The sequence below is a fragment of the Stegostoma tigrinum genome, chromosome 24, assembly GCF_030684315.1.
Source record: "Stegostoma tigrinum isolate sSteTig4 chromosome 24, sSteTig4.hap1, whole genome shotgun sequence".
NCBI classification, from domain to species: domain Eukaryota; kingdom Metazoa; phylum Chordata; class Chondrichthyes; order Orectolobiformes; family Stegostomatidae; genus Stegostoma; species Stegostoma tigrinum.
In genome coordinates this window covers 33,448,480-33,476,265 of record NC_081377.1, presented here as the reverse complement: position 1 = coordinate 33,476,265, position 27,786 = coordinate 33,448,480, and the positions used below count along the sequence as shown (strand labels likewise).

Here is a 27,786-nt window from a genome sequence, read left to right as displayed (position 1 = left end):
TTTGAATTCAGTGAAAATACCTGGAATTAAGAATCTAATGATCACCGTGAATCCATTGTTGATTGTTGGGGGAAAACCCATCTGGTTCACTAATGCCCTTTTTTGGGGAAGGAAATTGCCTTCCTTACCTGGTCTTGCTTACATGTGACTCCAGACCCACAGCAATGTGGCTGACTCTGAACTGCGCTCTGGGTAATTAGGGATGGATAATAAATGCTGCCTAGCCAGTGATGGTCTCATTCCATTAATGAATAAAGGAAAAAAATAGCAGCTTGCTCAATTCTTACTAAACTTGAAAGGATGTGGGAACGACTGACTATTCTCATTGAAAGCATACACCACCAGAGCCATTAGCGCTGACTCAGCCAAACTTGAGCTTGAAAGACTGACGTTGGTACAAACTTTTCTAAATTTAATCAACCTTTTTGTGGCACATTCTCAGTCAGTAATTTATCCAGCCTGTTACTATTCACCAGCTGCTTGCTGCTCGTGTGGATGTTGCTGAGGCTGTAGGAGATACAACCCCATATGGAGATGTTTCCCATCCATTTCATGCATTCTTTAAACATTCAGTGCTCTCAAGAATGTTACAAGTTGCTTCCACATTGGTTTTGATTTCTGGATGGATGTGATCATTTGGCAAGGTTATCGAGGAGCTGCTGAAAGCCAACTAGAAGGGAGGACAAGCAGAGCTCACTTTGACTGTGAAGGCACTTCTTTCCAAAACTCTGGAATACTTTTCGCATTGTGTATTCCATTACCTTATCACCCAAAGCATGTATTTGATTAATCTCTTGCTGACATTTGCAACATTGTTTCAGGGTATGGTCAGTGACCACAGCCAAGTCATTTTGCAGTTTGGCTTTTGCCAAGGGATTACTGAAGAGCCTCCTAATTGTTCTGATGTCTGTAAGTCTGTGAAACAACCCAATTTCTGGGCCAGTTGAAGGACAACCTTAATACAACATGATAGATGGAGAAATACCTACATAGTTATTGCAAATGAACCTTGTCCAATTATTTAAAGAAAACATGTATGTTCCTACTGCTCATGTTTCAAATACTGTGTCAGTTGAGTGTGTTTATGAGCATATTCTAGCGGTTTGGGGCAAGTGAAGAAAGATTTGGGCATAGAAATAGGAACCAGTAAGGGATCCTGTGCAGTGGTAAAAGGCCCACCTTGCGAAGTAATGGCCGCGGACCTGTGCCATGACACATCTAACTAGTTTTATGTGATAAGAGCCAGATTCCAGCTGAAAGCTGAGGACAGGTAAGCCTGTGATTGGGAAAATTAATGTGCACATCTACTGCACCTTTCCTAAACCACCTCTTAGGCATCTTTAGTAGGTGCAACAGCCCATCGCCACCACTGGAATTTGTGCTCACAGTAAAAAAGGATGGAAACCGTTTCTCCCCTAAATGCCTGGCGTTTTGTTCCCACCGAATCAAATTTCTATCCCCCCAACATAACTCTGAATTCCCAACCTTTAGTTTTCAGAAGTCTCTTCACAGCGCATCTGATCAAATGTTGACTTGGGATTCATGATGATGAACTTTGTGGATCCCTCACCAGTGTATTTGCAGGTGGAGCAAGTTGCATGAATCAAACAAGAGACTAGATAACAAGGTGTAGAGCTGGATGAACACACCAGGCCAAGCAGCGTCAGAGGAGCCGGAAAGCTGACGTTTTGGGTCGAGACCCTTCTTCAGAAATGGGGGAGGGGCAGGGGATTCTGAAATAAATAGGGAGAGAGGGGGAGGCGGAGAGACGATGGATAAAGGAGAAGATAGGTAGAGAGGAGACGGACATGTCAAAGAGGTGGGGTTGGAGCCAGTAAAGGTGAGTGTAGGTGGGGAGTTAGGGAGGGGATAGGTCGGTCCAGGGAGGACGGACAGGTCAAAGGGGCAAGATGACGTTAGTGGGTAGGAGTTTGGGGTGGGGCATGAGGTGGAAGGAGGGGATAGGTGGGAGAAAGGACTGGTTAGGGAGACGGGGACGAGCTGGGCTGGTTTTGGTATGCAGTCAGGGGAGGGGAGATTTTGAAGCTTTTGAAGTCCACATTGATACCATTGGGCTGCAGGGTTCCCAAGTGAAATACAAGTGGCTGTTCCTGCAACCTTCAGGTGGCATCGTTGTGGCACTGTAGGAGGCCCAGGATGGACATGTTGTCTTAGGAATGGGGGGAGGAATTGAAATGGGTCATGACTGGGAGGTGTAGTTGTTTGTTGTGAACCGAATGTAGGTGTTCCATAAAGCGGTCCCCAAGCCTCTGCTTGGCTTCCCCGATGTAGAGGAGGCCACAACGGGAACAGTGGATGCAGTATACCACATTGGCAGATGTGCAGGTGAACATCTGTTTGATGTGGTAGGCCTGTTTAGGGCCTGGGATGGGGGTGAGGAGGGGGGAGGAGTAGGGGCAGGTGTAGTACTTCCTGCTGTTGCAGGGAAAAGTGCCTGGGTGGTGGGGAGTGTGTAGCGGACAGGGGAGTCACGGAGAGAGTGGTCCCTCCGGAAAGCAGTGGGGAGGGAAAAATGCCTTTGGCAGTGGGGTTGGATTGCAGATGGTGGAAATGTCAGAGGATGATGTGTTGGATCCGGAGGCTGAGTTGGTACATGAGGACGAGGGGGATTCTGTTTTGGTGTTATTGTAGGGAGGGGATGTGAGGGATGAGTTGCAGGAAGTGCGAGTGACACGCTCAAGGGCATTCTTGACCACTGCGGGGGGAAGGTTGCAGTCCTTGAAAAATGGTTTTCCTCATTTTCCTTCCCTCTGACACTGCCGCCATCTGTAATCTGACTCCATTACAAAAGAATGTTTCCCTCCCCACCCTTATCTGCTTTTCAGAGGGACCACTCTGTCCATGATTCCCTTGTCCACTCCACACTCCCCTCCAGCCCCACCACCCCTAACACTTGTCCCTGCAACCGCAGGAAGTGCTACACCTGTCCCTACTGCTCCTCCTTCACCCCCATCCCAGGCCCCAAGAAGACCTTCCACATTAAACAGGTGTTCACCTGCACATCTGCTAATGTGCTATACCGTATCTACTGTTCCCGAAGTGGCCTCCACTACATCGAGCAAACCAAGCGGAGGTTTGGGGACCGCTTTGTGGAATACCTACGCTCAGATCATAACAGACAACCGAACCTCCCAGTCACGAACCATTTCGACTCCCCCTCCCATTCCTTGGACGACATGTCCATCCTGGGCCTCCTGCAGTGCCACAATGATGCCACCCGAAGGTTGCAGGAACAGCATCTCATACTTCGCTTGGGAACCCTGCAGCCCAATGGTATCAATGTGGATTTCACCAGCTTCAAAATCTCCCCTCCACTGACCGCTACCCAAAACCAGCCCAGCTCATCCCCGCCTCCCTAACAATTCCTCCCACCTCAAGCCCCACCCCCATCTACTTACCAGCCTCATCCCACCTCCTTGACCTGTCTGTCCTCCCTGGACTGACCTATTCCCTCCCTATCCCCCCACCTACACTCACCTTTACTGGCTCCAACCTCACCTCTTTCACTTGCCTGCCTCCTCTCCACCTATCTCCTCCTCTATCCATCTTCTATCCGCCTCCCGCCCCTCCCTATTTATTTCAGAATCCACATGCCCTCCCCCATTTCAGAAGAAGGGCCTCGACCCGAAACAGTTTTCCTGCTCCTCTGATACTGCTTGGCCTGTGGTGTTCGTCCAGCTCCACACCTTGTTGCCTCAGATTTTGCAGACTCCTCAGTTCCTACTATCTCAAGAGACTAGATGGTCATCTTTCCTCTCCGACTGAATTCACAGTGCTTCATGTTACAGTAGGTTGTCTGCCATTTCACCATTTGATTGACAGCTCCAAATATGTACTCCTTGAAATGGGACTATAAATTCCAATACTTGCTTTTATAACAAATTAAACACTTGAATTACATGTTTTAAGGGATTATGTAATTGAACGATTTTTTAATGAATTAGAGTTTTGTTTTTAAATAAATTCTGTAATTTGCATTTGGGATTATATTGTCTCAGAACAGATCTCAAGGTCTACCTGTGTGAATCCTTGGCTTGGCACGTAGAAGAACAAAGGATGAGAGATGGGGAACATATGTTGGCATAAGTTCACACTAAATTGGCATGAGGCTCCAGGGCCACATGATTCCCAGAGAAGCTGGTTACCTTGCATCCCTGGAAGAAAAATCCCAACATCTGGAATTGTTTTCTCTCGGGTCGGATTTCTGCGCTCTTGCCCCATGAGTTTGTGCCCATTGCAGTAGACTGCGAACCCAGCAAAGAAATTATGCAGTCAGTGCACTGTGTGTAAATGTGCTCTATTGTAAAATATTGTCTGCTGCATAATTCCACTGTAGGTTAAAGTGATGAAGAGGGCTAATTCTATTTCTGCAGTTCCACTCCAGCACCTTCAGGACAATGCAAACAAGAAGCACGTTCTTCCTTGCCCTTCCTCACTCAGTAAAAATTTGCATTTAAAAATGAAATATGTATGTGCGAACAATGCAGCTACTGTTTCCCTCTCCCCTGCCCCAAACATGGTATCAGGTGACTGATGAATGGGTTTGACAAACAAAAAAAAATCCTTTTCATCATTTATTTTTAGTTCTTGGACTACATGTGCGTCACAGGAAACCACACCGTTATCGTATTTCAAATTCTCACTGCTACTGTCTCCTTATTTGTAATTATAAACCTGCAGAAAAAGAACGACATTCTTTCATTCCCTTTAGCTCTGACATCGGAAGCCTCATTTCCATGCTGGTTAATGTGAAATATTCATTCCGTTCATGTTTTCAGCAAGCAAACTCTCCTTTTTTCAAAAAAAACTTTCACTATTATGAAGCACACCAACTGTAAAGAAAACATCAAATTTTCCTAAGTGACTTCATCTCCATTTCAGTAAAGCAATATGCTTTAGTCATTGGAACAATAATATTGAGGAATACCCTTATTAACCCTCCCACATTATAGTACTGTGGAAACTGTCTATCATGAAACTGTATGTGGGCCTGTCTGTGTTGGGGGAAGAAGCTTGTCGCTGTTGGAGCCTTGAACCTATTTTATTTGTTGGAAACACAGTTATCTCCAATCTCACCTCAGTGACTCCAACATTTTGGTGGGAACTTAAAGAAAAGGTGAATAGGCCAATAGAACAGAATTATTTATCCTTCATTCCATTTATATTTTTCCAAAACAGAAATGTAATAAAGGTTAGTTGGAGAGAGATAGTAGGAGCTGCAGATGCTGGAGAATCTGAGATAACAAGGTGTAGAGCTGGATGAACACAGCAGGCCAAACAGCATCTTAGGAGCAGGAGACCTGATGTTTCGGGCCTAGGGGTCTCCTGCTTCTATGATGCTGCTTGGCCTGCTGTGCTCATCCAGCTCTACACCTCGTTATCTTTAAGGTTGGCTGGAGTTTGCTCTTTATTTAATCAATGTCTAGCCCACCTTTTGCCCACCTCTGTGGCTTGTGTTCAAAACAGAAAGGGTGGTGCAACACACATATATATATTTCTATATGGCTGTACAGGCCTAACTTCATGCCTGCCTCAGCCGTTTCCTGCTGAAACCCTCATCATTGTCCTTATTGCTTCAAGACTTGACCAATTTCACTAGGATCCTCGATGACTTCCGCACTCAACACTCAGACTTGAAGGCATCCAAAACTCTACTACTTGCATCTTAATTCACACCAGGATATTGAATCATAGAGTTGTACAGCATGGAAACAGACCCTTAGGTTCAACTCAACCATGCTGACCGAATTTCCCAAGCTAACCTAGTCCCATTTGCCTGCTTTTGGCCCATACCCCTCAAAAACCTTTCCTATTCATGTACCTGACCAAATGTCTTTTAAATGTTGCAACTGTACCTGTGCCTACCACTTCCTCTGGCAGTTTGTTACACATACGAACCACCCTATGTGTAAAAAAAAGTTGCTGTCAGGATCCTTTTAAATCTTTCTCCCCTCAACTTAGAAATATGCGCTCTAGAGAAAAGACCTTTGCTATTCACCTTATCTATGTCCCTTATAATTTTATAAATGCTGTAAGGTCACCCCTCAACCACCTATGCTCCAGTGAAAAAAATTCCCAGCTTATCCAGCCTTTCCTTATAACTCAAACCCTCCTGTCCCAGGAACATCTTTGTGAATCTTTCCTGCATCCTCACCAATTTAATAATATCCTTCCTATAGCAGGGAGACCATCATCCCTATCTGCATTCACCTTCACTGGCTCCTAGTTGAGCAGTGTTTCACTTTTAAAATTTGCTTCGCCTTGTTTTCAAATCTTTCCGTGGCTTCGTTTCTCCCTGTGTCTGTAATCTCCTCTGCCTCTGAGACATCTGCTCCCTTCAAATTCTGGCCTCTTGAGCATCCCTGATTTTAACTGCTCCACCATTGTTAACACTACCTTAACCTGCTAATGCTATGAGTGCTGAACCTCCAGTGCTAAAACTCCACTTTCCTCCTTTAATATGCCCGTTAAAATGGACTATGTTTTAAATGGTAAAAAATTGCAGCACATTGCTGTGCAGAGGGACTTGGGTGTCCTTGTGCATGAATCGCTGAAGGTGGGATTGAGGTGCAGCAGGTGATTAAAAAGGCAAATGGAATTTCGTCTGCCATTGCTAGAGGGATGGAGTTTAAAAACATGGAGGCTATGCTGCAGCTCTGTAGGGTCCTGGTGAGGCCACACATGGAGTACTGTGTGCAGTTTTGGTCTCCTTACTTGAGAAGAGATATACTAGCACTGGAGGGGGTGCAGAGGAGATTCACTCGGTTGATTCCAGAGTTGAGTGGGTTGGATTATGAGGAGACACTGAGTGGGCTGGATTTATATTCATTGGAATTCAGAAGAATGAGGGGAGATCTTGTAGAAGCATATAAGATTATAAAGGGAATAGATACAGTGGAGGCAGGGAGGTTGTTTCCGCTAGCAGGTGAACCTAGACTAGAGGGCATTGCCTCAAAATACAGGGAAGCGGATGTAGGACTGAGGCCAGGAGGAACTTCTTCACCCAAAGGGTTGTGAATCTGTGTAATTCCCTGCCCAGTGAAGTGGTCGAAGCTACCTCACTGAATGTTTTTAAGGCAAGGCTAGATAAATTTTTGAACAGTAAAGGAATTAAGGGTTATGGTGAGTGGGCGGGTAAGTGGAGCTGAGTCTGAAAAAGATCAGCCATGATCTGATTGAATGGCAGGGTAGGCTTGAGGGGCCAGATGGCCTACTCCTGCTCCTAGTTCTTATGTTCTTATGTTATGCCCTTAAAACATACAAATGCAATCAAGCTTTTGATTGTCTCTACATGTGAAGGTGTCAGATTTTGTCTGATAATCCTCCTGAGTTGTCTCGTTACTTCAGATGCATTCAGTAATTATAGGTTGTTGCTATCTACAGTAAGTTTTTTACATTGACCCTGTCAATAATGTATTGCAATTCGTAGCTGTTTGTCATTATTATCAGCCAAAAAATTGTGATTCACTCAAAATAATGATGATAAAAGACTGCTGTCAGCCATCAGTAACATTTATGTGAACTGTTATGCTTGCTTAAAACACACCAAATTGTCACCATTTACTAAGGAACTAAGATTAAGAAACAAAGCATCAAGAACCAGACCAACAGTTTATAAAATTATTTTTCAGAAGTGGTTTGAGCTGCCATTTTGATTTTTGGGGAAGCCTATTCATACAAAAACAAATAAACTTGCATTTATACAGCAACGAGTGAGACCTTAGGATATTCCAAAATGGTTCACTGCCAATAGATTTGTTTGAAGGTGTGATGCAGCGAGATATCATAGCACAGTTAATGTAGGGAATATTCCCAAGCACTTCATTTTGAAATATTTCCTGAGGCAAAGGAAGTAGGGATAGGAGTTAGCAAAACCTGCTTAAAGAAACAAGTTTTGAGAATTTTGAGTCATTGCAGGGCAAGGAAGGACAATGCAAGTATGATTGGAGAATAAGACTTCATGCAAATAAGAATAACTAGTTTTTAGGGAACTAGTTTTGAGTATTGAAGTCTGGGAGAGGGCCTGAGGGGTTCAGGAAGAGAATTTCAGAGTGTAGGCCCTCAAAATTATTTACAGTATGTATGTCACTTCCATTTGAACTGTGTTTGTTAAAACAGTATGGATGGAGTGATGAGTAATTGTATTGACCAAGCCCCAGTGATTTCAGGCGACCTTTTTTGCAACTTCACCTGATGATCTGGAACTCTGCTCTACTTAGTCTTACTTGCACAAAGTCTCATTCTCCAGTTGTACTTCCATTGCCCCTCCTTGCCCTGCAATGACTCAAAATTCTCAGTTTGTTCTCAAATCTCTCCAGGTCCTTGCCTATCTGTATCCATGTAATCTCCTTTGGTCTGTGAGATCTGTGTTCCTCCAACTCAGGCCTCTCTACTTCCTAAATTTCACCCCTCTCTTTTTAATTATGGTATAAGGGTAATCTTTCTGAACGGGTTAATATTGGAAACTATATTAGGTTTTATCCAGTCAAATGCTGTCATATAGTCTTGAGTGGGGAGAAAGATGAGTATTAGAGTTATTGAGTTTTTACAGCATGAAAAGAGGCCTTTTGGTCTATTGTATCCATGCTAGTCATCAAACATCTGTCTGTTCTAATTGCAGCGAATTTAGCTCAAGATTTTGTTGGAGGCACATCTGTCCTCATTGTTCCCTGGTAGACATTGTTATAATGTCTAATGAGTCAATGCAGCTTATACCTATTACTTTCATGCAGATAAGTTTGGAGCCTGGATTTGTATGTGGAACTATAATGTTTCTGTAATGGCTGTAACTTGGTTGAGAGACGTACAGGATTGGCAGCTAAACACTGCAGGATTTAGATGACTCAGGTGTGTTAAAGAGAGGGATGTAAAAGGGGTGGAGGAATTGCATTACGCATTAAGGAGAAGGTCACTGCTGCACTTAGAGAGAGAACATCTTGGAGGGCTCATCCAGCAAGGTCATATGGTTAGATCTCAGCTCCTGACCTAACTATAGCCTTGATTCAAACTTGGACCAAAGAACTGAATCCCGCAGGTGAGGTGACAGTGATAGCCCTTGGCATCAAGGCTGCATTCAACCGAGTGTGGTATCAAGGAGCCCTAGCAAAACTAGAATCAGTGGGTATCAGGGGGACAAACTCTCCATTGGGTGGAATGATGCCTGGCTCCTGGTTGGAGGTCAGTTATCTTGGTTCCAGGGCATCTCTGCAGGAGTTCCTCAGGTCAATGTCCTGTATCCAGCCATCTTCAACTGCTTCATCAATGACCTTCGCTCCATCATAGGGTCGAACATGGGGATGTTTGCTGATAATTGCACAATGTTCTGCACCACTCGTGATTCGTCAGGTACTGAAGCAGTCCAAATGCAAGATATGGATAATATCCATGCTTGAGCGGACAAATGGCAAGTAACATTAGCGCCACACAAATGCCAGGCAATGACCATCTCCAGTAAGAAACAATCTAATCACCGCACCTTAACATTCAACCATGTTACCATCACTGGATTGCCCAACTCTCAACATTCTTGGGGTTACCATTGACCTGAAACTCAACTGGATTCACCACATATAGCTAGTGTCTACAAGAGCAAGTCAGAAGATAAGAAAACTACAGTGAGTAACTCACCTCCTGAGTCCCCAAAGCCTATCCACCATCTACAAGGCACAAGTCAGGAGTGCCATGGAATATTTCCCTCTTGACTGGATGGGTGCAGCTCCAAAAACACTCAAGAAACTTGACACCATCCAGGACAAAGCAGCCCACTTAACTGGCACCACATCCACGAACATCCACTCTCTCCATCACCAACACTCAGTAGCAGCAGTGTGTGCTATCTACAAGATGCACTGAGAAGTTCACCAGAGATCCTTAGACAGCATCTTCCGAATCCATGACTGCTTCCATTCAGAAAGATAAGGGCAGCAGATAAATGGAAACATTACCACCTGCACGTTCCCCTCCAAGCCGCTCACCATCCTGATTTGGAAATATATCGCTGTTCCTTCACTGTTGTTGGGTCAGAGTTCTTGAATTCCCTCTCTACTGGCATTGTGGGCTACCTGCACCAAATGGACTGCAGCAGTTCAAGAAGGCAGCTCACCTCTGCTTTCTGAAAGGTAACTAGGGATAGGCAATAAATTCTGGTCCAGCCAGCAGCATCCATATCCCATCAATAAATAAAAAGAAACTCACTTGTGGTTTGTCCTCTAGCAGGTAACAGGGATAGACAGGAGGATTGTTGACAGCACACTACTCCATCCATTGGTTAGTTATGGTTTGTTCTGCAGCACATTCAACAGTAAGCATCCCCTAATCTGCCTAGGCCCTAACTTCTGGAATGTCCACTCTAAACTGTTATGTCTCTCCCTGTCTAAAACACTACTTAAAACCAATCTATTTGTCCAAACGTTTGACCTAACCTTAGTTTCTTTTAATGGTTTTGCAATATGTTTTGTCTCGTTACCTCAAATATGCATTTTCTAAAAGAAAAATATATCACAGATGTTCCTCTATAAATTCCAACCGTGCACAGTTTTTAATGTACATGGGTAACATCAATCAACAGGATATTGAGCTGCATACATCCATGGTGTAGGATTCTCATTTACTCCAATCATTCCCTTCAAAAAGAAAAACTAAGCTGTTCATTTTGTGTGTTTAGCTTCAGCTCGCAGGTGGGTGGAGTGGGGATCACTCTGTGAGTTTCCAATGAGGCAAGAAGAATTTTCCCTCCAGTCTTTGAGCAAAATTATTACTTTTAAAGCAAATGCAATGTCTACAAGTCTTTTCCCATTTGGACATTCTAGTCTGTGATTATATCTCACCGGTGACTGTTGATTACCAGGTTCATTCTGAATTTCATGATTATCATTGCATTGAAGATAGAAAAATACTAAATTTTTAAGAAAAGGCTAATATCTGGATACTGGCATAGGAAGGATATTATTAAACTGGAGAGAGTTCAGAAAAGATTTACCAGGATGTTGCCAGGAATGGAGGGTTTGAGTTATAAAAATAGGCTGGGTAGCCTGGGACTTCTTTCGCTGGAGCATTGGAGGTTGAGGCGAGACCTGATAGAGGTTTATAACGTCATGGGGGGCATAGATAAGATGAATAGCAAAGGTCTTTTCCCTAAGGTGGGTGAGTTCAAAACCATGGGGCATATTTTTAAGGTGAGAGGAGTGTGTGGAATGAACTGCCAGAGAGCGTGGTGGATGTGGGTGCAGTTGCTATATTTAAAAGACACTTGGAAAATGAATGTTAAGGTTTAGAAAGATATGGGCTAAATGCAGGCAGGTGGGACTAGTTTAGTTTGGGAAAATTGGTTGGCGTGGACTAGTTGGACGAAGAATCTGTTTCCATGCTGTATGACTATATGACTGAAAAAAAACTGAGTAACATACTGAGACAGTTTACATCTTTACAGACTGTTGCGAAATCTAAGGTGCAGCAAATGATGCAAATAGTTTTTCACTTCCTCTTGTATACCTCCTAGCATGTATAAGCCTGATTTATTTGCACAAGTTTCTTTGATCACAGCATGTAATTGTGGATTGACATACTGCATCGCTATTAGTAATCCTTCTATGTCATCAATATAAGGTTGAAGTAAAAAGTACCCAGTTATTTATATGTACTTAGTGGAAAGAATTCAAAAATAACAACTTCACTAATAGTTTGCACATGAACCCAGGTTCCTGTCTGGCATTTGCTTTTCTTGCTGATCAAGTTGGGTTAGTTTTAAAAATGGTGGTTGAGAATTGGTTGTTAAAGGGTATGGGGTTTCCGTGAGATCTATTGGGAAGGTTTGTGAATATGTTTGGTATTTACAATTGCATCATTTAAAAAAATGCTATATTTCTAATAACAAAATGCTTGGTCACTTGGAAATTGTTTTTATCAGGGAGAGTGTGTTATGCTTTTGGATTTAGAGTTAGCACAACAGTTTTAGGTATGAAGTCCATTGATGAGAATGTTTTGAAACTTAAAACATTGTTTTAAATGCTAGCCAATAAGAAATCAATGAAGTCAGAGAATTTCTTTGTCCACAATGTATCTATTACCATTTCCTTCCCATCACATCTAAACTGAGTAAAATCCATTAAAAAATTATCATGACATCTTCATTGAGTCATGATGTCATACAGCACAGAATCAGACCCTTCAGTCCAACCAGCCTGTGCTGAAATAATCCCAAACTGAACCAGTCCCACCTGCCTGCTCCTGGCTCATGTCCCTCCAAACATTTCCTATTCATGTATTTATCCAAATGTCTTTTAAACATTGTGTTTGTACCCGTATCCTCCACATGCGAACTGCCCTCTGCGTAAAAAAAATTGACCTCATGTCTTTTTTTAAATCTTTCTCCTCAAAATTATACCCCCTCCCCAAGTCTTGAAATCGTAGGAATCCACACAGCATGGAAATGGGCAATTCAGCCCAACATTACACACCAAATTGTTCCCCCCCCCCCTCCCACCCCGTAACCCTATATTTCTTGTGGCTAAGCCAGTTAACCTACACATCCCTGGATAGGATGGGCAATCCACCTAAGCTGTGCATTATTGCACTGTGGGAGGAAACCAGAGCACCCAGCAGAATCCCATGTAGACACAGGAAGAATGTGCAAACTCCACACAGCTAGTCGCCCGAGGCTGGAATTGAACCCAGGCCCCTGGTGCTGTGAGGCTGCAGTGCTAACCACTGAGCCACCGTGAAATGTTCTATCTGAGGGAAAAGCCAGCTATCATTAACTCTATCTATACCCCTCATTATTTTATAAATGTCTAAATGATCGCCTCTCAACTTCCATGTACAGTTAGAGTGAATAGTCGTATGCTCTGGCACGGGGTTTAGACTGTACTGAACTGACTGCCAGCCTCACTGCAGCTTAATGTCAGAGCAGATAGCCAAAAGGTACCATAATCTTTGAGATATACATTTGTTGGATGTTTAGTACTAATCATTTTTATTTCCATTGGTACAGAATCATATACCACCATCGATGGCCGTTCAGTCTGTAGCCCTGTCCTTGCGTTCTGAAGGAGCTGTGGTAATCACAGGAAAAACACTACACTGGTTGGAAGCAGACCTAGATCGAAGAAAGGTAGTTGTGGCAGTTAGATGCCAATCATCTCACTCCTAGGCTACCACTGCAGGAGATCCTCGGAGCAGTTTCCGAGACCCAACCAAATGTTAAGCACCATTCACAACTCCTCAGCTACTGAAGCAGCTCATGTTCATATGAAGCAAGGCCTGGAAAACACTCAGGCTTAGGTGGATAGGTGGCAAGTAACATTCTTAGCACACCAGGTTTTGACCATCTCCACCAAGAGAGAATCTAATCATCTCCCTATCAACATCCTTGTGATTACGATTGACCAGAAACCGAACTGGACCAGTCCTATAAATACTGTGACTACAAGAGCAGGTCAGAGGCTGGGAATTCTGTGTGAGTAACTCACTAACCAAGAACTGTCCACCATATACTGTCAGGAGCAGTGGATGGGTGCCTGGATGGGTGCAGTTCCAAAGGCACTCAAAGGAGCTGGACACTATCCAGGATAAAGCAGCCTGCTTGGTCATCACCCCAACTACCATCTTAAACACTATTTCTCTCCACTACTGAAGCACAGTATTTGTATCATCTACAAGATGCAGTGCAGCAACTCACCAAGACACCTTCACCAACATGACCTCTATCATCAAAAAGAACGAGGGCGGCAAGCCTCTGGGATCACTGGCACCTGCAGCTTCCCCTTCAAGTCACAGACATGTTAGAAATATATTGCCCTCCCTTCCTTCATACTGGGTCAACATCCTGGAGCTCCTTTCCTAACCGCACTGTACGTGTACTTGCTGCCCATAGGACTGCAGTGACCCAAGAAACTCAACACAACCTTCTTGAGGGTAATTAGAGACTGGCTTTGTCAGTGACACTCACATTCCATGAAAATAATATTTCTGAAAGTTCAACAAAATGATGTATTTATCAACTGCGAGGCTCCAGCAAGGCCACTAGTGCACATTTGGCAATGGTTTCTGCCAGTATTTTCTGCATAAGATGCTCAATCATTCTCTCTGCAACTTTGAATATGTGGTTATTGTGATCTTTTAAACAATTTGCAAATCTAATCTCGACGTGCAGCATTATATCACATTGAGAATGCCTTGTAAGTCACCACCTGCTCTTTGGGCCATATTTTTGATCCTTGTGAATGGGGTTTATGAATTTATAGGGAGAATCTGTATCAAGAATAGTTTTGTGCGAGATGCTAATTGAAATTCCTCAGGCAGAGAAGACTGATCTGAAAACATTGTGCAGTTATTTTTTGAAAGGTGATTTTTCATCCAAACCACTTGCTACTTTTAGATCATAGCAAGGAGCTTTGCTGAGGGACAAAATAAGCTCTCAGTTTTTTTTTGCACGCAAACCTCTCTTAAAACCCCTCTTCTCCCACCTTCATCCTCACCGTACAATAACTAGGTGTTCATTTCCAAAGTATATCTAATTCTTGAATTTGTATAAGTACATTACAGAACATTTCAGCTTAAGAATGAGGGAAAGTGTAACAAAATTCAACTTAGTTCATACAGTATGATTCACTCTTAGAAATCTTCATATAGTTGCAGTAGTCTTAATAGTTAAAATATAAATTCCATGCCATGAGAGCAGCCTGCATTGAAAATTACAAAAAGCACAATAGAAATGAACTTTTCCTCCTGTGGCATGTTCCCTATTAAGTATCTCAGCAGAAATTTCATGCTCGCTGTCTTGTCAGGTACATAGCCTGTGGACTTCTACAGATTCCGATCTTTGATGTACTATTTGATGTACTTTGAACCTTTTCCCATTGTGCCCCTACAGTGGACACCCCATGTATTGACAAATTGAGGTTCTTCAGTACATTTTCAATACTCCTGGTGTGCAGACTGTAAATTCTTTAGACGACAGTGCCTGAGGGGTTCTCCAGTTTCCCAACCCTTAGTGTACAATGATTGACAGGCTTTGGGAAACTCATTATCTCTGCATTGCACTTCTGTGGTGGCTTCCCCTAACTTTAGTACATCCATTAGCACGTGGTTTTGGTCCTTAGAATGTGCCAGTCTACAGCACCCAGTCGAGGACAACTCATTGCACCGAAAAACCAACAAATTTCAGACAGACCAAAGAGGATCCTTCATCGAGCGGATGACGCTCCGGGTTCAGTTAATGCTTGCCTTGGCCTGTATTCCTGGAAACAACACATGGAGCAGAGACCCATCATCATTCTGCTCATGATAAACCTCAAAAAAAAACTTTGCATCTCTCTCTAGACATTCCTGGCAAAGGCACATTCTATTGGACATGGGTGTCATTCTCATCCTCACCACAGCCACCTTCAGGGCAACATTCAGAAGAGACGAGAGTTGCTCTTTTTGCTCCCAATAACATAGTTGTTCATAAAATCTGTCTAATAAAGAAATTACTAACATATTTCAACTTTAATCTTAAAGTACTTGCAATAATATTCAATTTGTTCCCATACTGCATGTTCCATTCAATATAATTGTAATAGACTTAATATTGACACAATGAATTCCATGTCAGGTAACGGCCTGAGGGTGAAAACAGTTTATAATTAGAACTTTTATCTGAATTAATAGCTTTGACCCCTGATGCAATGAGCTTCCTTGGCCCAAGAATGGCTAGATTAGGACTTAGAAAAAAAACCCTTTTCTATTTTGGGAACTGCACACAGTACAAACTAATAATGCTTTGATTAGAGTTTGCATAAACTGTGGCGTAAAGTAGAAACCTGTTGCTCTCACTTGTTAATTACCAAGCCTGCTAAGGAGATATTTGCATTTGAGACTTTGCATACCACAGTGAGGAGGAACCTCTCACACATGATTGCTAGCCCATCTCTGCCTGGGGCACAGCACATTATTAAATTGAATCAAATGCATTGAACATGGGCTTTCATGAAATAAGAACAGCTGCTTTAGGGTTCAAATTAAAGGAAGTTATTAAGTACCTACACAAAAACAGAGTATTGAAAGGGCAGGGTAGATCACATAATGCTCTATTGAGTATCATATTTCAAAGGTTATCGTACAGTCACATGTTCAGTTATCTCATGCTTTACAACTAACCTCATGGAAATGTTTCCTCCAGTTTTTGGAAAAGCATTACAGAACTGTTGTACATTTGTTCAAGGCAGGTGGGTGTCGCTGGTCAATCGTAATTGTCCAGAAAGCAGTTGAGAGTCAACCCATTCTGCAATGGGTCTACAACCAGACCATGTAAGGATGGAAGATTTCTTCCGCTAAAGGACATTAGAAACCAGTTAGGCTGGTTACATAGTCACCATTAGGCTAGCTTCACATTCGAGTTTTATTGAATTCAAATTTCACCATTTGCCGTGGTGAGATTTGAGCTCATACACCTTAGAACATTAGCCTGAGGTTTGAGATGACTAGTCCAATGTCAGGCCTCGTGCAGGGGTACATCAAGGCCCAACAGCTGGTGCCTAGGCCTCTATGGGACCCGTATGCTCTGGGCAGGAGAGGGATCTGCCTGTGCTCCTTTTTGGAGCAGGACCTACTGTGCTTTGGTTATGGGCTTTCATTGGCCCAGTTGGCAAGGAAGACAAGACGTGGTGTCAGCCTGAGGGTCCTTTTGGCCTAGAGGGCCAGGCCTGCTGACAGCCAAATGCAGGGTCCCCCTCCTTGGACTTCTATAGGCTGCAACATCACATGCAGGGGAAGAGAATAGAGAGTATTTGAAGGGCCAGGCACCTCTGCTGTGCCCCGAGATGTGACATTGATAGAGCATAAAGCTGTACAGCAGCATGTCCACTGCCATGACTGTTCAGTGCTTTGAACTGTGATAATTTGTCCACCTTTCTCTCTGCAGTAAGAAGTCAATGCAAGCCACAAAGGCTTAGTCTGAATGCAGAGTAAGTGAGCGCTAAGAAAAGAAGTTACCATCTATAAAATACATCATGCGTCATGAGATGTGCATGCATCATGAAACATAGAACAGGTCAGGACAGTACACGCCCTTTGGCCCAAGATGTTCTGCCGACCTATTATTCTACTCTAAGGTCAAACTAACCTGCACAGCTTTCATTTTCACTATCATCCATGTGCCTATCCAAGAGTCGCTTAAATGTCTCTAATGTATCTGACTGTACTATCACTACTGGCAGCGCATTTCACGCACGCACTACTCTCTGTGTAAGGAACCTACCTCTGACATGTTCCCTATACCTTCCTGTGATCACCTGAAAATTATGCCCTCTCATGATAGTCATTTGTGCCGTGGGAAAATGTCTCTGGCTATCCACAGTATCTATGCCTCTCATTACCTTGTACACCTCTAACAAATCACCTCTCATCCTTGTGTGCGAAGGACCTTGCCGGAATCACACAGGTTGTCTGTGTCTTGAGCTCTGAAGGTCTGAGATGGTGTGTGAGTTTGTCCAAAAGCAGGCAAGATGATATGGTGAGGCTGGCAGTTTGCCAAAGACGACCTGTTTGGACAAATAGTGGAAGAAGATGGTATCCATGAATCATGTAAGGAGATTATGGTGAAGAGTTGGATAGTTGCCCAGAGAAGTAAGTGTTGAGCTGCTGCCAACAAGAAACCACTCTGACTTTCATATTAGGAATTTGAACTATCTCATTCTCAAGGAAGGAGAGAATTGGGTGGGTGCAGAGAGATGAGGCGAGATCAACTATTAATCAGGAATCTGATTTTTTTTTCCATTCTCATTGTATTTTTCTACTTTCTCACCATTGCTCATGGTGCTCAAGACAGCGAAAAATTCCACCTATAGACATTTGAGCAAAGGTAGGGTGTGAGTAGCAAGTTTAGAGTTGTGCTGTTTTCATATACTGCTCCTCTTCCTCTGCAGTTGTGCTTTTCCTGCAGATTCTGGGAGGAACTCAGATACATGTTCTTTTAGAAAATCTTGAGATGTTATATGAAAAGTTTTGCGTTCTAATTGATTCAAATCAATTATTTTTAAAACCTCACAACAAATACGTTTTTAATTGCGAACTAAAGGAATTACAACTGTATTTATGCACTTTCTCCTAAAGGTAGTGCGTTAGGATATATTCAGTGTTTGCCATTAACTAGATCCCATAAATCTTTCATATTTTACTTAATGTTTCTTGACTGGAATATAATTGTTAGTATAACCGTAGCATCTTTCAGGGCAGAAAGAGTCAATCTGACCTGTTCTGTCTGTGCCAATGTTTTGCACGACCTGTCCAATTCAGTCCTAAATCTGTTTTTCTTCCCCAAAACCCTGCAGATTTCACCTCATCTGTGTACTTGTCCTATTGCCTTTGAAAGTTACTATGAAATCTGATAACGCTATTCTTTACAACATTTCAGATCCTGTCTGAAAAATACTCTTTCCTCCTTGAGTTCCTTTGTTGATTATTTTAAATGTATGATGTCCGGTGACGAACCCATTTCCCTGTAATGTGAGCTGACTTCAGAAAAACACCTCATCTCACTGTTAAATGGACAACTATGAGTAGTTGCATCTTTTTAAATTTACTTACTACCATCTAAATTTGAGTCATCTTAAAACTTCATTCGCAGGATGTCAGCATCACTGACGAGGCCAGTATTTATTGTCCATTCCTAATTCTTCAGAGGGCTACTGAGAGTCACCTATGTTGCTGTTGGTCTGGAGTCATGTGTACACCAGACGAGGTAAGGATGGCAGTGAACCAGATGGTTTTTTTTGACAATTGACAGTAGTTTCATTGTTGTCATTAAACCCTTAATTCCAGATGTTTATTGAATTCAAATTCCACCATCTGCTCCAGTGGGGTTTGAACCTAGATCATCAGAACATTACTTAGGTCTCTAGATTAATAGAGAAGCAATAAACTGCTATCAAATGAATAATTTAGATCCGTCTAGTCCAGGGCCGAATAACCAAGAGTAAGCCCCCAAATGTAACTTTGAATGGGGCACTTCTTTCCAATGGGATATTTTAGCTACAAAGCCATTTCGTTGAACGCATTTCGAACCTTTCATCTTCCTCTGCACCTGTGTTCACTGAAGGTGACCATGCTGGATCTGAGCTTTCCCACCCTTCAAATCACCAGATTTCCTCAACACTCTGACCTCCTCCTCCACCAGAGTTGGTCTGTCCAAAAGCACCTGTACTGAGTAACCATTTTCTGATGGAATAAGAACCAACACTAAAAGTTTGCTGACAAATTATACTAACAGTTCCTTCTGCTTTCTAGTTTTCCCTACTTTAAAAAAAATGAGCTCACCTCTGTAATGTCAAAGTAGACCATTAATTGAGGCTTAGCTGCAAACAGCATTTAATGCTTTTGTAAGACACGTACTCCATGGTTTATGTTAATATAGTTCTTTTAACAGAGGGCAGTGTTTCATCTCACCTCACCTGAGAGTAAAGGAGTAAAAGGAGTGGAAAAGTTTTAAAAAAGCTGCCATTGGTTTGGTTGATAAGATTGATTTTGTGCATTAGTTTTCTAGATCTGAAACCATATATAGTCTGACATTTGAACTTATTTGCTATCATGAACCACTGATTGTGTTTTATTTTGGTCAGCCCATCAGTGAAAGATTTAATGATATATATTTGGATGTAGAACCCCCTTTTACTCATTTGGCCCTGTCTGTCCAAAATATGGACTCCACCATCCTCCCATTAGACCTTTCATATTCCACATGAAAGGCCCACAATGCTTTAGATTAAATTTATATCCTGGTTATCAACCAGTAATCAGAAGGCTGTGGATTTCAGCCTCATTCCATAGAATTGAGCAGTGGCACTGAGGGAGCCCGATTGGAGGCACTGCCTTTCACAAAAAAGAATTAAGTTGTTCCCTAGAGATAGCTAACCAGTTGTCCATGTTGATTAGGTGTGTAAGGATCAGCAAGAGTTAATACTGTGCAGTGCCTTAAGCATTAACCCAGAATAATAATGTCATACCTGCTTGGTGGGAAATCAGCGAGAGGTATCAGAGGGCCTTCGTCATATTCTCTGTAACAATAGCTATTAGATAGTGGAACTGTACATACATGCTAGCATTGCAATAAGCTGCACCTTTCTTCGAACAAGAGCACCTTCTTACTGGACCGCCATGTGGTTTCCTGTAACACACCCGACCAAACAGGCTCCAACCTGACTGAAGATGCTTGCAGCAAATCAACCAGAGAGGCCATGCAACATAATGAATGGTGGTAAGCATGAATTTTACGCCAGTCCTGAGCTGTCAAGCAAATTTAAAAGATCCCATTGTACTAGTTGAAGAATGCCAAAGGATTTCTAATTGTCTTGATGAATATTTATCTCTTGACCAACAATGGAATATCTGGCTATCATCTGGGCTGTTTGTGAGGTCTTGCTGTGTGTGATCAGGTCACTCCACTCCCTACATTTCAACTAGGGCTGTGCTGCAAAATACTTAATTGTTTGTTAAGTACTGAAGCAGCTTAAGAATGCCTTGTGGTTGTGAAACGAGTTTGGTAAATGAATTCTTCTTTCTGAATATTTCACTGCAGTGTGATCTGAAGTTGAGAACATCAAACTCTGACCCTTCTGGGTCCAGTGTTGCCAACTGAGTCAATGCAATATGCAACGTCTTGTGTCCCATTTGTAGCACAAATAATTAATATATTTTTCTCCAGGTGAGATGTCTTATTCTAATGTCTATATATTAAGGAAAATAAATTAAGTCTTGCGGATTGAGAATTTAAGATTTATGTCATCGAATCAAATCATGTGGGTCCTTGTTAATTATATCCATGAACTTCACAAATTAAATTTCATTTATATCTGTAAATTTGGGTTAAGTAGAAAATGGACCTAATAAAAATTCCTCTGACAATTAGGCGACTGCCAGAAAAGTATTCATCAGGGACATGCACTAACTGATATTTTGCCTCTCTCCACCGTGTGTACCAGGAAAGACAAATTTGCTTTTAGTAAACTCTTTTCATGGCATCCAGCTGGCTTTATGACAATGTGAATTGTTGAAGTGTATCCATTGTTGTAACCTGGGAAGTGCAGTAGCAAACTGGTGCACAGCAAGCTCTCACAATTAGCAATGTGATAATGACCAAGCAAATCTGTGTCTGGTGTAGTTGATTGAGACAAATATTCGTCAGAACATCAGGGCAAGCGCCCCCATTCTTTGTAAGAATGCTGTGAAATGATTACAGCCACACGTCTAGTTTAATGCCTCAGTTTAGCGCCTCATTGGACAGATGGCACCTCCTGATGGTGCAGTACCCCATAGCACTGCACTGGAGTGTCGGCCTAGATATTTGTGGTCAAGGGCTAGCAAGAAAATGGAACCTTGCGACTCAGAGGAAGCAGTGAACAACAGCTGAGGGCTGCGTTGTGCGGATTTAATCCTTTGCTTATTGAAGTATTTATATCGTATAATGTACAGGTTTGATGCAGACATTAAGAACAAACTGTCCAAATCACATTCCATCCATTCCCTTTGTATAAAATTTTCATGTATGAAGTTTTCCAGCACAGATTAATTTCCACCCTCTGAATTTTTTCCTTTGCCCTTGTCAATGTAGATTGGTTTCCAGTCCCCAAGTCACAGATGTACCAATCTTTATCCTTTTGGCTCTAAATCTTATTGACTTTAAAGTTCTGTCCACACCCCCACAGACTGTATCCCCTACCTCTCCACTCTTTGCGTATACTGACACAACTCCGCAGAGGCCAGTATCCCATCACCATTTATTTACAAATGGAGCGTCCCTGACACTCTCCAGCTCCCTCAGAGCCAGGTCTCAGAGTGAACAGGACATCTGACACTCTTGTTTATATCTGTCAGCCAGTGCTCCCTGATTGGACCAGATTAACAGCCCCAGTCAGGAAACTCCTATTCCATGAGGCCCACCTGGCAGACCGCATTATAGTCACTACATATTCCCTCCTTCCTCTACAGCAAGGCCTTTGAAATTTCTTGAACTCTGAAATTCCCTTTCTAATGCATTCAGGCTTATCACCTCGTTCCTCATTTTCTGAAGTTTCCTCATAATCTATTCCAAATGGACCTTTGACTCTCTCCCAAGCCTGTTGCAAAACACCTCCTGAGTATCGCACCCTTTGTCCTCTGAATCATTTTGTAGTAGTGAAAGTGTTATGCAAATTCTAAGTTTTATTTCCTCATGGTATTTCTTGCATTATGATTGGAATCTTGGATTGGCAAGGACACAACTTGACTTTAGAGGATAAGAAAGAGGATTTAAAAATGGAATGAGGAACTAGCCGAGATATTGAACAAGTATTGTGTGTCATTCTTCACAGTGGAGGAAACGAATAACATGCCAATAATTGATGACAAAGAGACTAAAGTAGGTGAGGACCTGGACACGATCATTAACATGAAAGAGGTAGTGTTGGGCAAGCTAATGGAGCTAAATGTAGACATGTCTCCTGGCCTGATGGAATGCATCCCAGGGTACTAAAAGAGATGGCAGGAGAAATAGTAAATACGCACATGGTAATTTTCCAAATTTCGCTGGATTCTGGGACAGTTCCAGCAGATTGGAAAACAGCAAATGTTTAAAAAAGGAGGTAAACAAAAGATTGGGAATTACAGACCAGTTAGCTCAACTTCTGTAGTAGGGAAGATGCTTGAACCTATCATCAAGGAAGAAACAGCAAAACATTTAGATAGAAATTGTCCCATTGGCCAGACACAGCATGGGTTCATGAAAGACAGGTCACACCTAGCCAAACTAACTTACTGGAATTCTATGGAGACATTACCAGCGACATGGACAATGGGGACCCAGTGGATGTGATGTATCTGAATTCCCGAAAGACATTCAGCGAGGTGCTACACCAGAGGCTGCAGCATAACGTAAAGGTACATGGCATTGCAGGCAATGTATTAGCGTGGATAGTGTATCGGTTAACTAACAAGAAGCAAAGAGTGGGGATAAATGAGTGCTTTTTTGGTTGGCAATCAGCAACTAGTGGTGTGCCACAGGGATCAGTGTTGGGATCACAATTGTTTACAGCTTACAGTATGATTTAGAGTTGGGGACCACGGGCAGTGTGTGAAAGTATGTGGATGACACTAAGATGAGTAGTAGAGCAAAGTGTGCAGAGGACTCTGAAAGTGTGCAGAGGGATACAGATAATTTAATTGTGTGGGTGAAGGTCTGGCAGATGGAGTACAATGCCAAATAATGTGAAGTCATCCATTTTGGTAGAAATAACAGTAAAAAGGACTGTTATTTGAATAGTGAAAAAACTGCAGCATGCTACTGTGCAGAGGGACCCAGGTGTCCTTGTGTATGAATCACAGACGGTTGGTTTGCAGGTGCAACAGATAATTAAGAAGGCAACTGGAATCTTGTCCTTCATTATCCGAGGGACTGAGTTTAAAAGCAGGGAGGTTATGTTGCATCTGTATAAGGGCTGGTGAGGCCACATCTGGAGTACTGCCTGCAGGTTTGGTCTCCTTACTTGAGAAAGGATGTACTGGCACTGGAGGGGATACAGAGGAGATTCATTAGAGATAACAAGGTGTAGAGCTGGATGAACCCAGCATGCCAAGCAGCATCAGAGGAACAGGAAGGCTGACATTTCGGGCCTAGACCCTTCTTCATAAATGGGGGAGGGGAAGGGGGTTCTGAAATAAATAGGGAGCGGGGGGAAGCGGATAGAAGATGGATAGAAGAGAAGATAGGTGGAGAGGAGACAAACAGGTCAAAGAGGCGGGGATGGGGCCAGTAAAGGCGTGTGTATGTGGGGAAGTAGGGAGGAGATAGGTCAGTCCAGGGAAGATGGACAGGTCAAGGGGGCAGGATGAGGTTAGAAGGTAGGAGATGGGGCTGGGGCTTGAGGTGGGAGGAGGGGATAGTGGGAGGAAGGACAAGTTAGGGAGGCGAGGACAAGCTGGGCTGATTTTGGGATGCAGTAGGGGGAGGGGAGATTTTGAAGCTCCTGAAGTCCACATTGATATCTTTGGGCTGCAGGGTCCCCAGGCAGAATATAAGTTGCTGTTCCTAGGTTGATTCTGGAGTTGAGAGAGTCGACTTATGAGGAGATGCTGAATAGACTGGGATTATATTCGTTGGAATTTAGAAGAATGAGGATCTTACAGAAACATATACAATTATGAAGGGAATAGATAGGAGCAGGGAGGATGTTTTCACTGATGGGTGAAACTAGGGGGAACAGATTTAGGACTGAATCGAGGAGGAACTTCTTCACCCAAAGGATTGTAAATTTGTGGAATTCCCTGCCTGGTGAAGTAGTTGAGGCTTCCTCATTGAATGTGATTAAAGCTAAGATAGATAATTTTTTGAACAGTAAAGGAATTAAGGGGTATGGTGAGAGGGTGGGTATGTGGAGCTGAGGCTATGAAATGATCAACCATGATCTTAGTGAATGGCAGGAGTGGGTGTGAAAGGCCAGTGGCCTACTCCTGCTCCTGGTTCTTACATTTTTATGCCCTTGCTATATTAACATTGCATTTCTAAAGAATTTCTTTCCATTAGGTTCCAACAAGGAAGTGGTATTATTTCCTTATAGCAGGGAAACATTTTAAAATCGTTTAAGCATAAACCTGTTTGATAATAAATCTAGAGATAATAGATGCTGGAGAATCTGAGATAACAAGGTGTAGAGCAGGATGAACACAACAGGCCAAGCAGCATCGGAGGAGCGGGGAAGCTGATGTTTTGGGCCCAGACCCTTCTTAGGAAAAATTTTTGGAAAACACCTAAGTTCCTGAGGGGTCTTCACAGGGTGATTCTGGGAAGGGTATTGTGGGAGAATCTAGAACTAGTTGTCACTGTTTCAAAATAAGGGGTCATCCATTGAAGACATTTTTCTCACAGCAGGTCATGAATTTTTTGGAACTCTCTTCTTCAGAAGGCAGTGGAAGCAGGGACCTTGAATGTTTTCAAGGCAAGTGTAGATGGATTCTTGATAAACAAAGGGGTGAAAGGTTAACGGGGAGTTAGTCGGGAAGATGAAGTGATCAGATCGGCCATGATCTTACTGAATGAGCAAACCTAATGTGCCCGGTGGTCTGCCCCCCCCCGTGTGTTTATAATGCTATGAACTGGACTACATTGCCTCAAAAGCTGGTGGAAGTGATATCTTTTCAGAGAAAACTCGGACAAATACTTGGAATGAATCATTTTTCACAGTATCGGGGCAGGGGTAAAAAAATCAATTGATTTGTTCTTTCACAGAGTTGGCTGAGCCACAGTGAGCCAAAAGGTCATACAACTCTTTGACAGCTTGAGACTGAAAAAGTATGTTCTGCTTAGAGTACCATCGCACAACTTGTGTTATTCAAAAGTATGTTCTTTTTTACTGGTTTAATCACAGACCTCCGTTTAGCAATCCTAATCCAGTGATAGCATTTGACACTAGATGACAATTAGGACTACATGCTGTTTACATGTCCCTGAGGAGACCAGACACTGAAGCCAACAAACTACATTTTTAAAATGCACATACTTTAACATAAGAAAATGTGAAAGCTCCCCTTGATCTCACCTTCAAAGGGCACAGGCTGGTGCCAGATACGATCCCTCCCCCAGTACCAGGCCCTGCGTACTGCACTTTCCCAAACTCTGAAAGGCCTGCTGTTTTTGCAGCAAACTTGCTCCAATGAAATGGGATTTGAGGGCTTCAATTATTTTCGTTCACTACTGCCTCACAATGCCAAGGACCCAGGTTCAGTTGCAGCCTCGGGTAACTGTATGGAGTTTGCATGTGCTCCGGTGTCTATGTGAGTTTCCTCTAGGTGATCTGGTTGCCTCCCACAATCCAGAGATGTGCAGGTTAAGTGGATTGGCCATGCTAAATTACCCTGTCGTGTTCGGGGATGTGTAGGGTAGGTGGGTTAGTTATAGGCAATGCAGGGTATTGGAGAGAGGGTGGGATGCTCTTCAGAGGGTCACTGCAGACTCAGTTGGCCAAAGGCCTGTATCTGCACTGTAGGGATTCTATGTTCTGTGATGTGTGTGTTACTGACTCAGCCACAATTTATTGCCCAGAGAGCAATCACATTGCTATGGGTCTGGAGTCATGTGTAGGCCAGACCAGGTTAGGATGGAAGATTTCCTTCCCCTAGGATATTTGTGAATCAGATGGGTTTTTCTGTCAATTGGCACTGGTTTCATGATCATCATTAGACTTTTAATTCCAGATTTGTTTTAATACTGCATTCAAATTTGAACCCAGGTGCCTAGAATACGACCTGGGTATTTGGATTAATAGCCGAGTGATAATACCACCAAGCCATCACCTCCCCTTTAATTAGGAGCCTCTTAGACCTTGGCATTAAGCCACTGGTTGTGATAGCTGCCCTCCTGTAAGAAGATGATGTGCCTGAATTTCTAGCGCGCTCTGTGATATTTATATAAATTTGTAGCTTGCTGAAACCCTTGTAAACTGCATTAAGTATTAAATGTAAACAGATGTTGATTGTCCCTCATCTGTTAGGAGTGCCTCAGGGTGTGTAAACTAACAGTTGGAACTATCAAGTTGAACGGTATGTGTGCTTTAGTTTTTCCAGAACATGAAGTATCGCTATTACCACATCCATTGCTGTAATAAGTCAACGAAGCACCTGTGTAATCCTTCCTCATGATGTGGATTTCAAGCAGTTTCTGTCTTTTGTACTGTACATTGTATTTTTACATATTTTGTCCCTGTTCTAAGTATTGGTTTATTCCAACAAAACTCTTTCGTGGGCAAAAGGTCAAAATTATACCTCGTCAAACTCATTTATGAATGAGCCTTGGCAGGCAAAGTGAACAGTCTATTCAACAGTTGATTAGAAGGGCCACTGCTGTCAAACTCAGTTCTTTGCTTATCTGATACTCACACAGGAGTACTAATAGCAGAGGTTGATTTGATTTATTTGACTTGATTTGATTAATTGTCATGTGTATTTATTGCAAATACAGCGAGAAGTGTTGTTTAGTGTCACCACTCACTGGCGCCATCTTAAACACAGAAAACAAACCAAATCAGAATGTAAAGCCAGAAAAACAAAATCATAAGTTTCATCTTATAGTCTTATTGCAATAAAGTTAGGTGGTCTTTGGAACAGCTCCAGCAATGGGCCTGAATCTGGGCTCCTTCACCCCATTACCTTGAGTCCCTGTTCTAAACCAACGATGCTGCTGTAACTGCACTTCGCCACACCGCTGCCACTGGAGCAAAGAGTTACCACTCTCTCATTGCTGGGTTGGAGTCAAGAGCAGGAAGTCTGATCTAGTTCCCCCTGCCGAATAGCCTGTTCAATTTCTCTGCCAAGACTCATTCATGAATGCTGGCAAGTTCGACGAGATGCAATCTTGACCTGTTGTCCGTGAAAATGTTTTGTTGGTCAAGTTCCCTCTCCCCTCTGACCCAAATGACCAGTCTGGGACCTTCCCAGTCAGCACAGCTGATGTCTTACTGTCTACCGTTTGTATCCCAGCTTAAGGAGCAGTAAGGCCAGTGTATTCTTTTTCTCCCAGTCGCCTCATTCCACAATGGTCTAGTGATGTAACTGCTGGACTGTTAATCCAGACACTCAGATAATGCCCTGGGGACCTGGGTTCAAATCCCATCCATCATGGCCGCTGGTGGAATTTGAATTCGATAAATTTCTGGAGTTAACAGTCTAATGATGACTGTGATTCCGTTGCCAATTGTTGGGAAAAACCCATCTGGTACACTAAGATCCTTTAGAGAAGGAAACTGCCGTCCTTACCTGGTCTGACCT

The 27,786-nt window shown here is 42.8% G+C and overlaps 1 protein-coding gene across 4 annotated transcripts in view; it reads left to right on the top strand.

Moving 5' to 3' along the window:
* Positions 1–27,786, top strand: part of rnf19b (ring finger protein 19B) — a 163,080-nt gene that overhangs the window by 74,874 nt on the left and 60,420 nt on the right. For 3 of the 4 annotated variants that reach the window (XM_048557934.2, XM_048557933.2, XM_059654341.1), the window contains 3 exons: positions 13,010–14,195; positions 18,626–18,739; positions 20,130–20,251. In XM_048557934.2, coding sequence (XP_048413891.1) covers positions 18,722–18,739; positions 20,130–20,251 — 140 coding nt within the window. In that variant the 5' untranslated portion in view covers positions 13,010–14,195; positions 18,626–18,721. The remainder of the gene's footprint in view (positions 1–13,009; positions 14,196–18,625; positions 18,740–20,129; positions 20,252–27,786) is intronic. The other variant, XM_059654342.1, reaches the window with a different exon arrangement.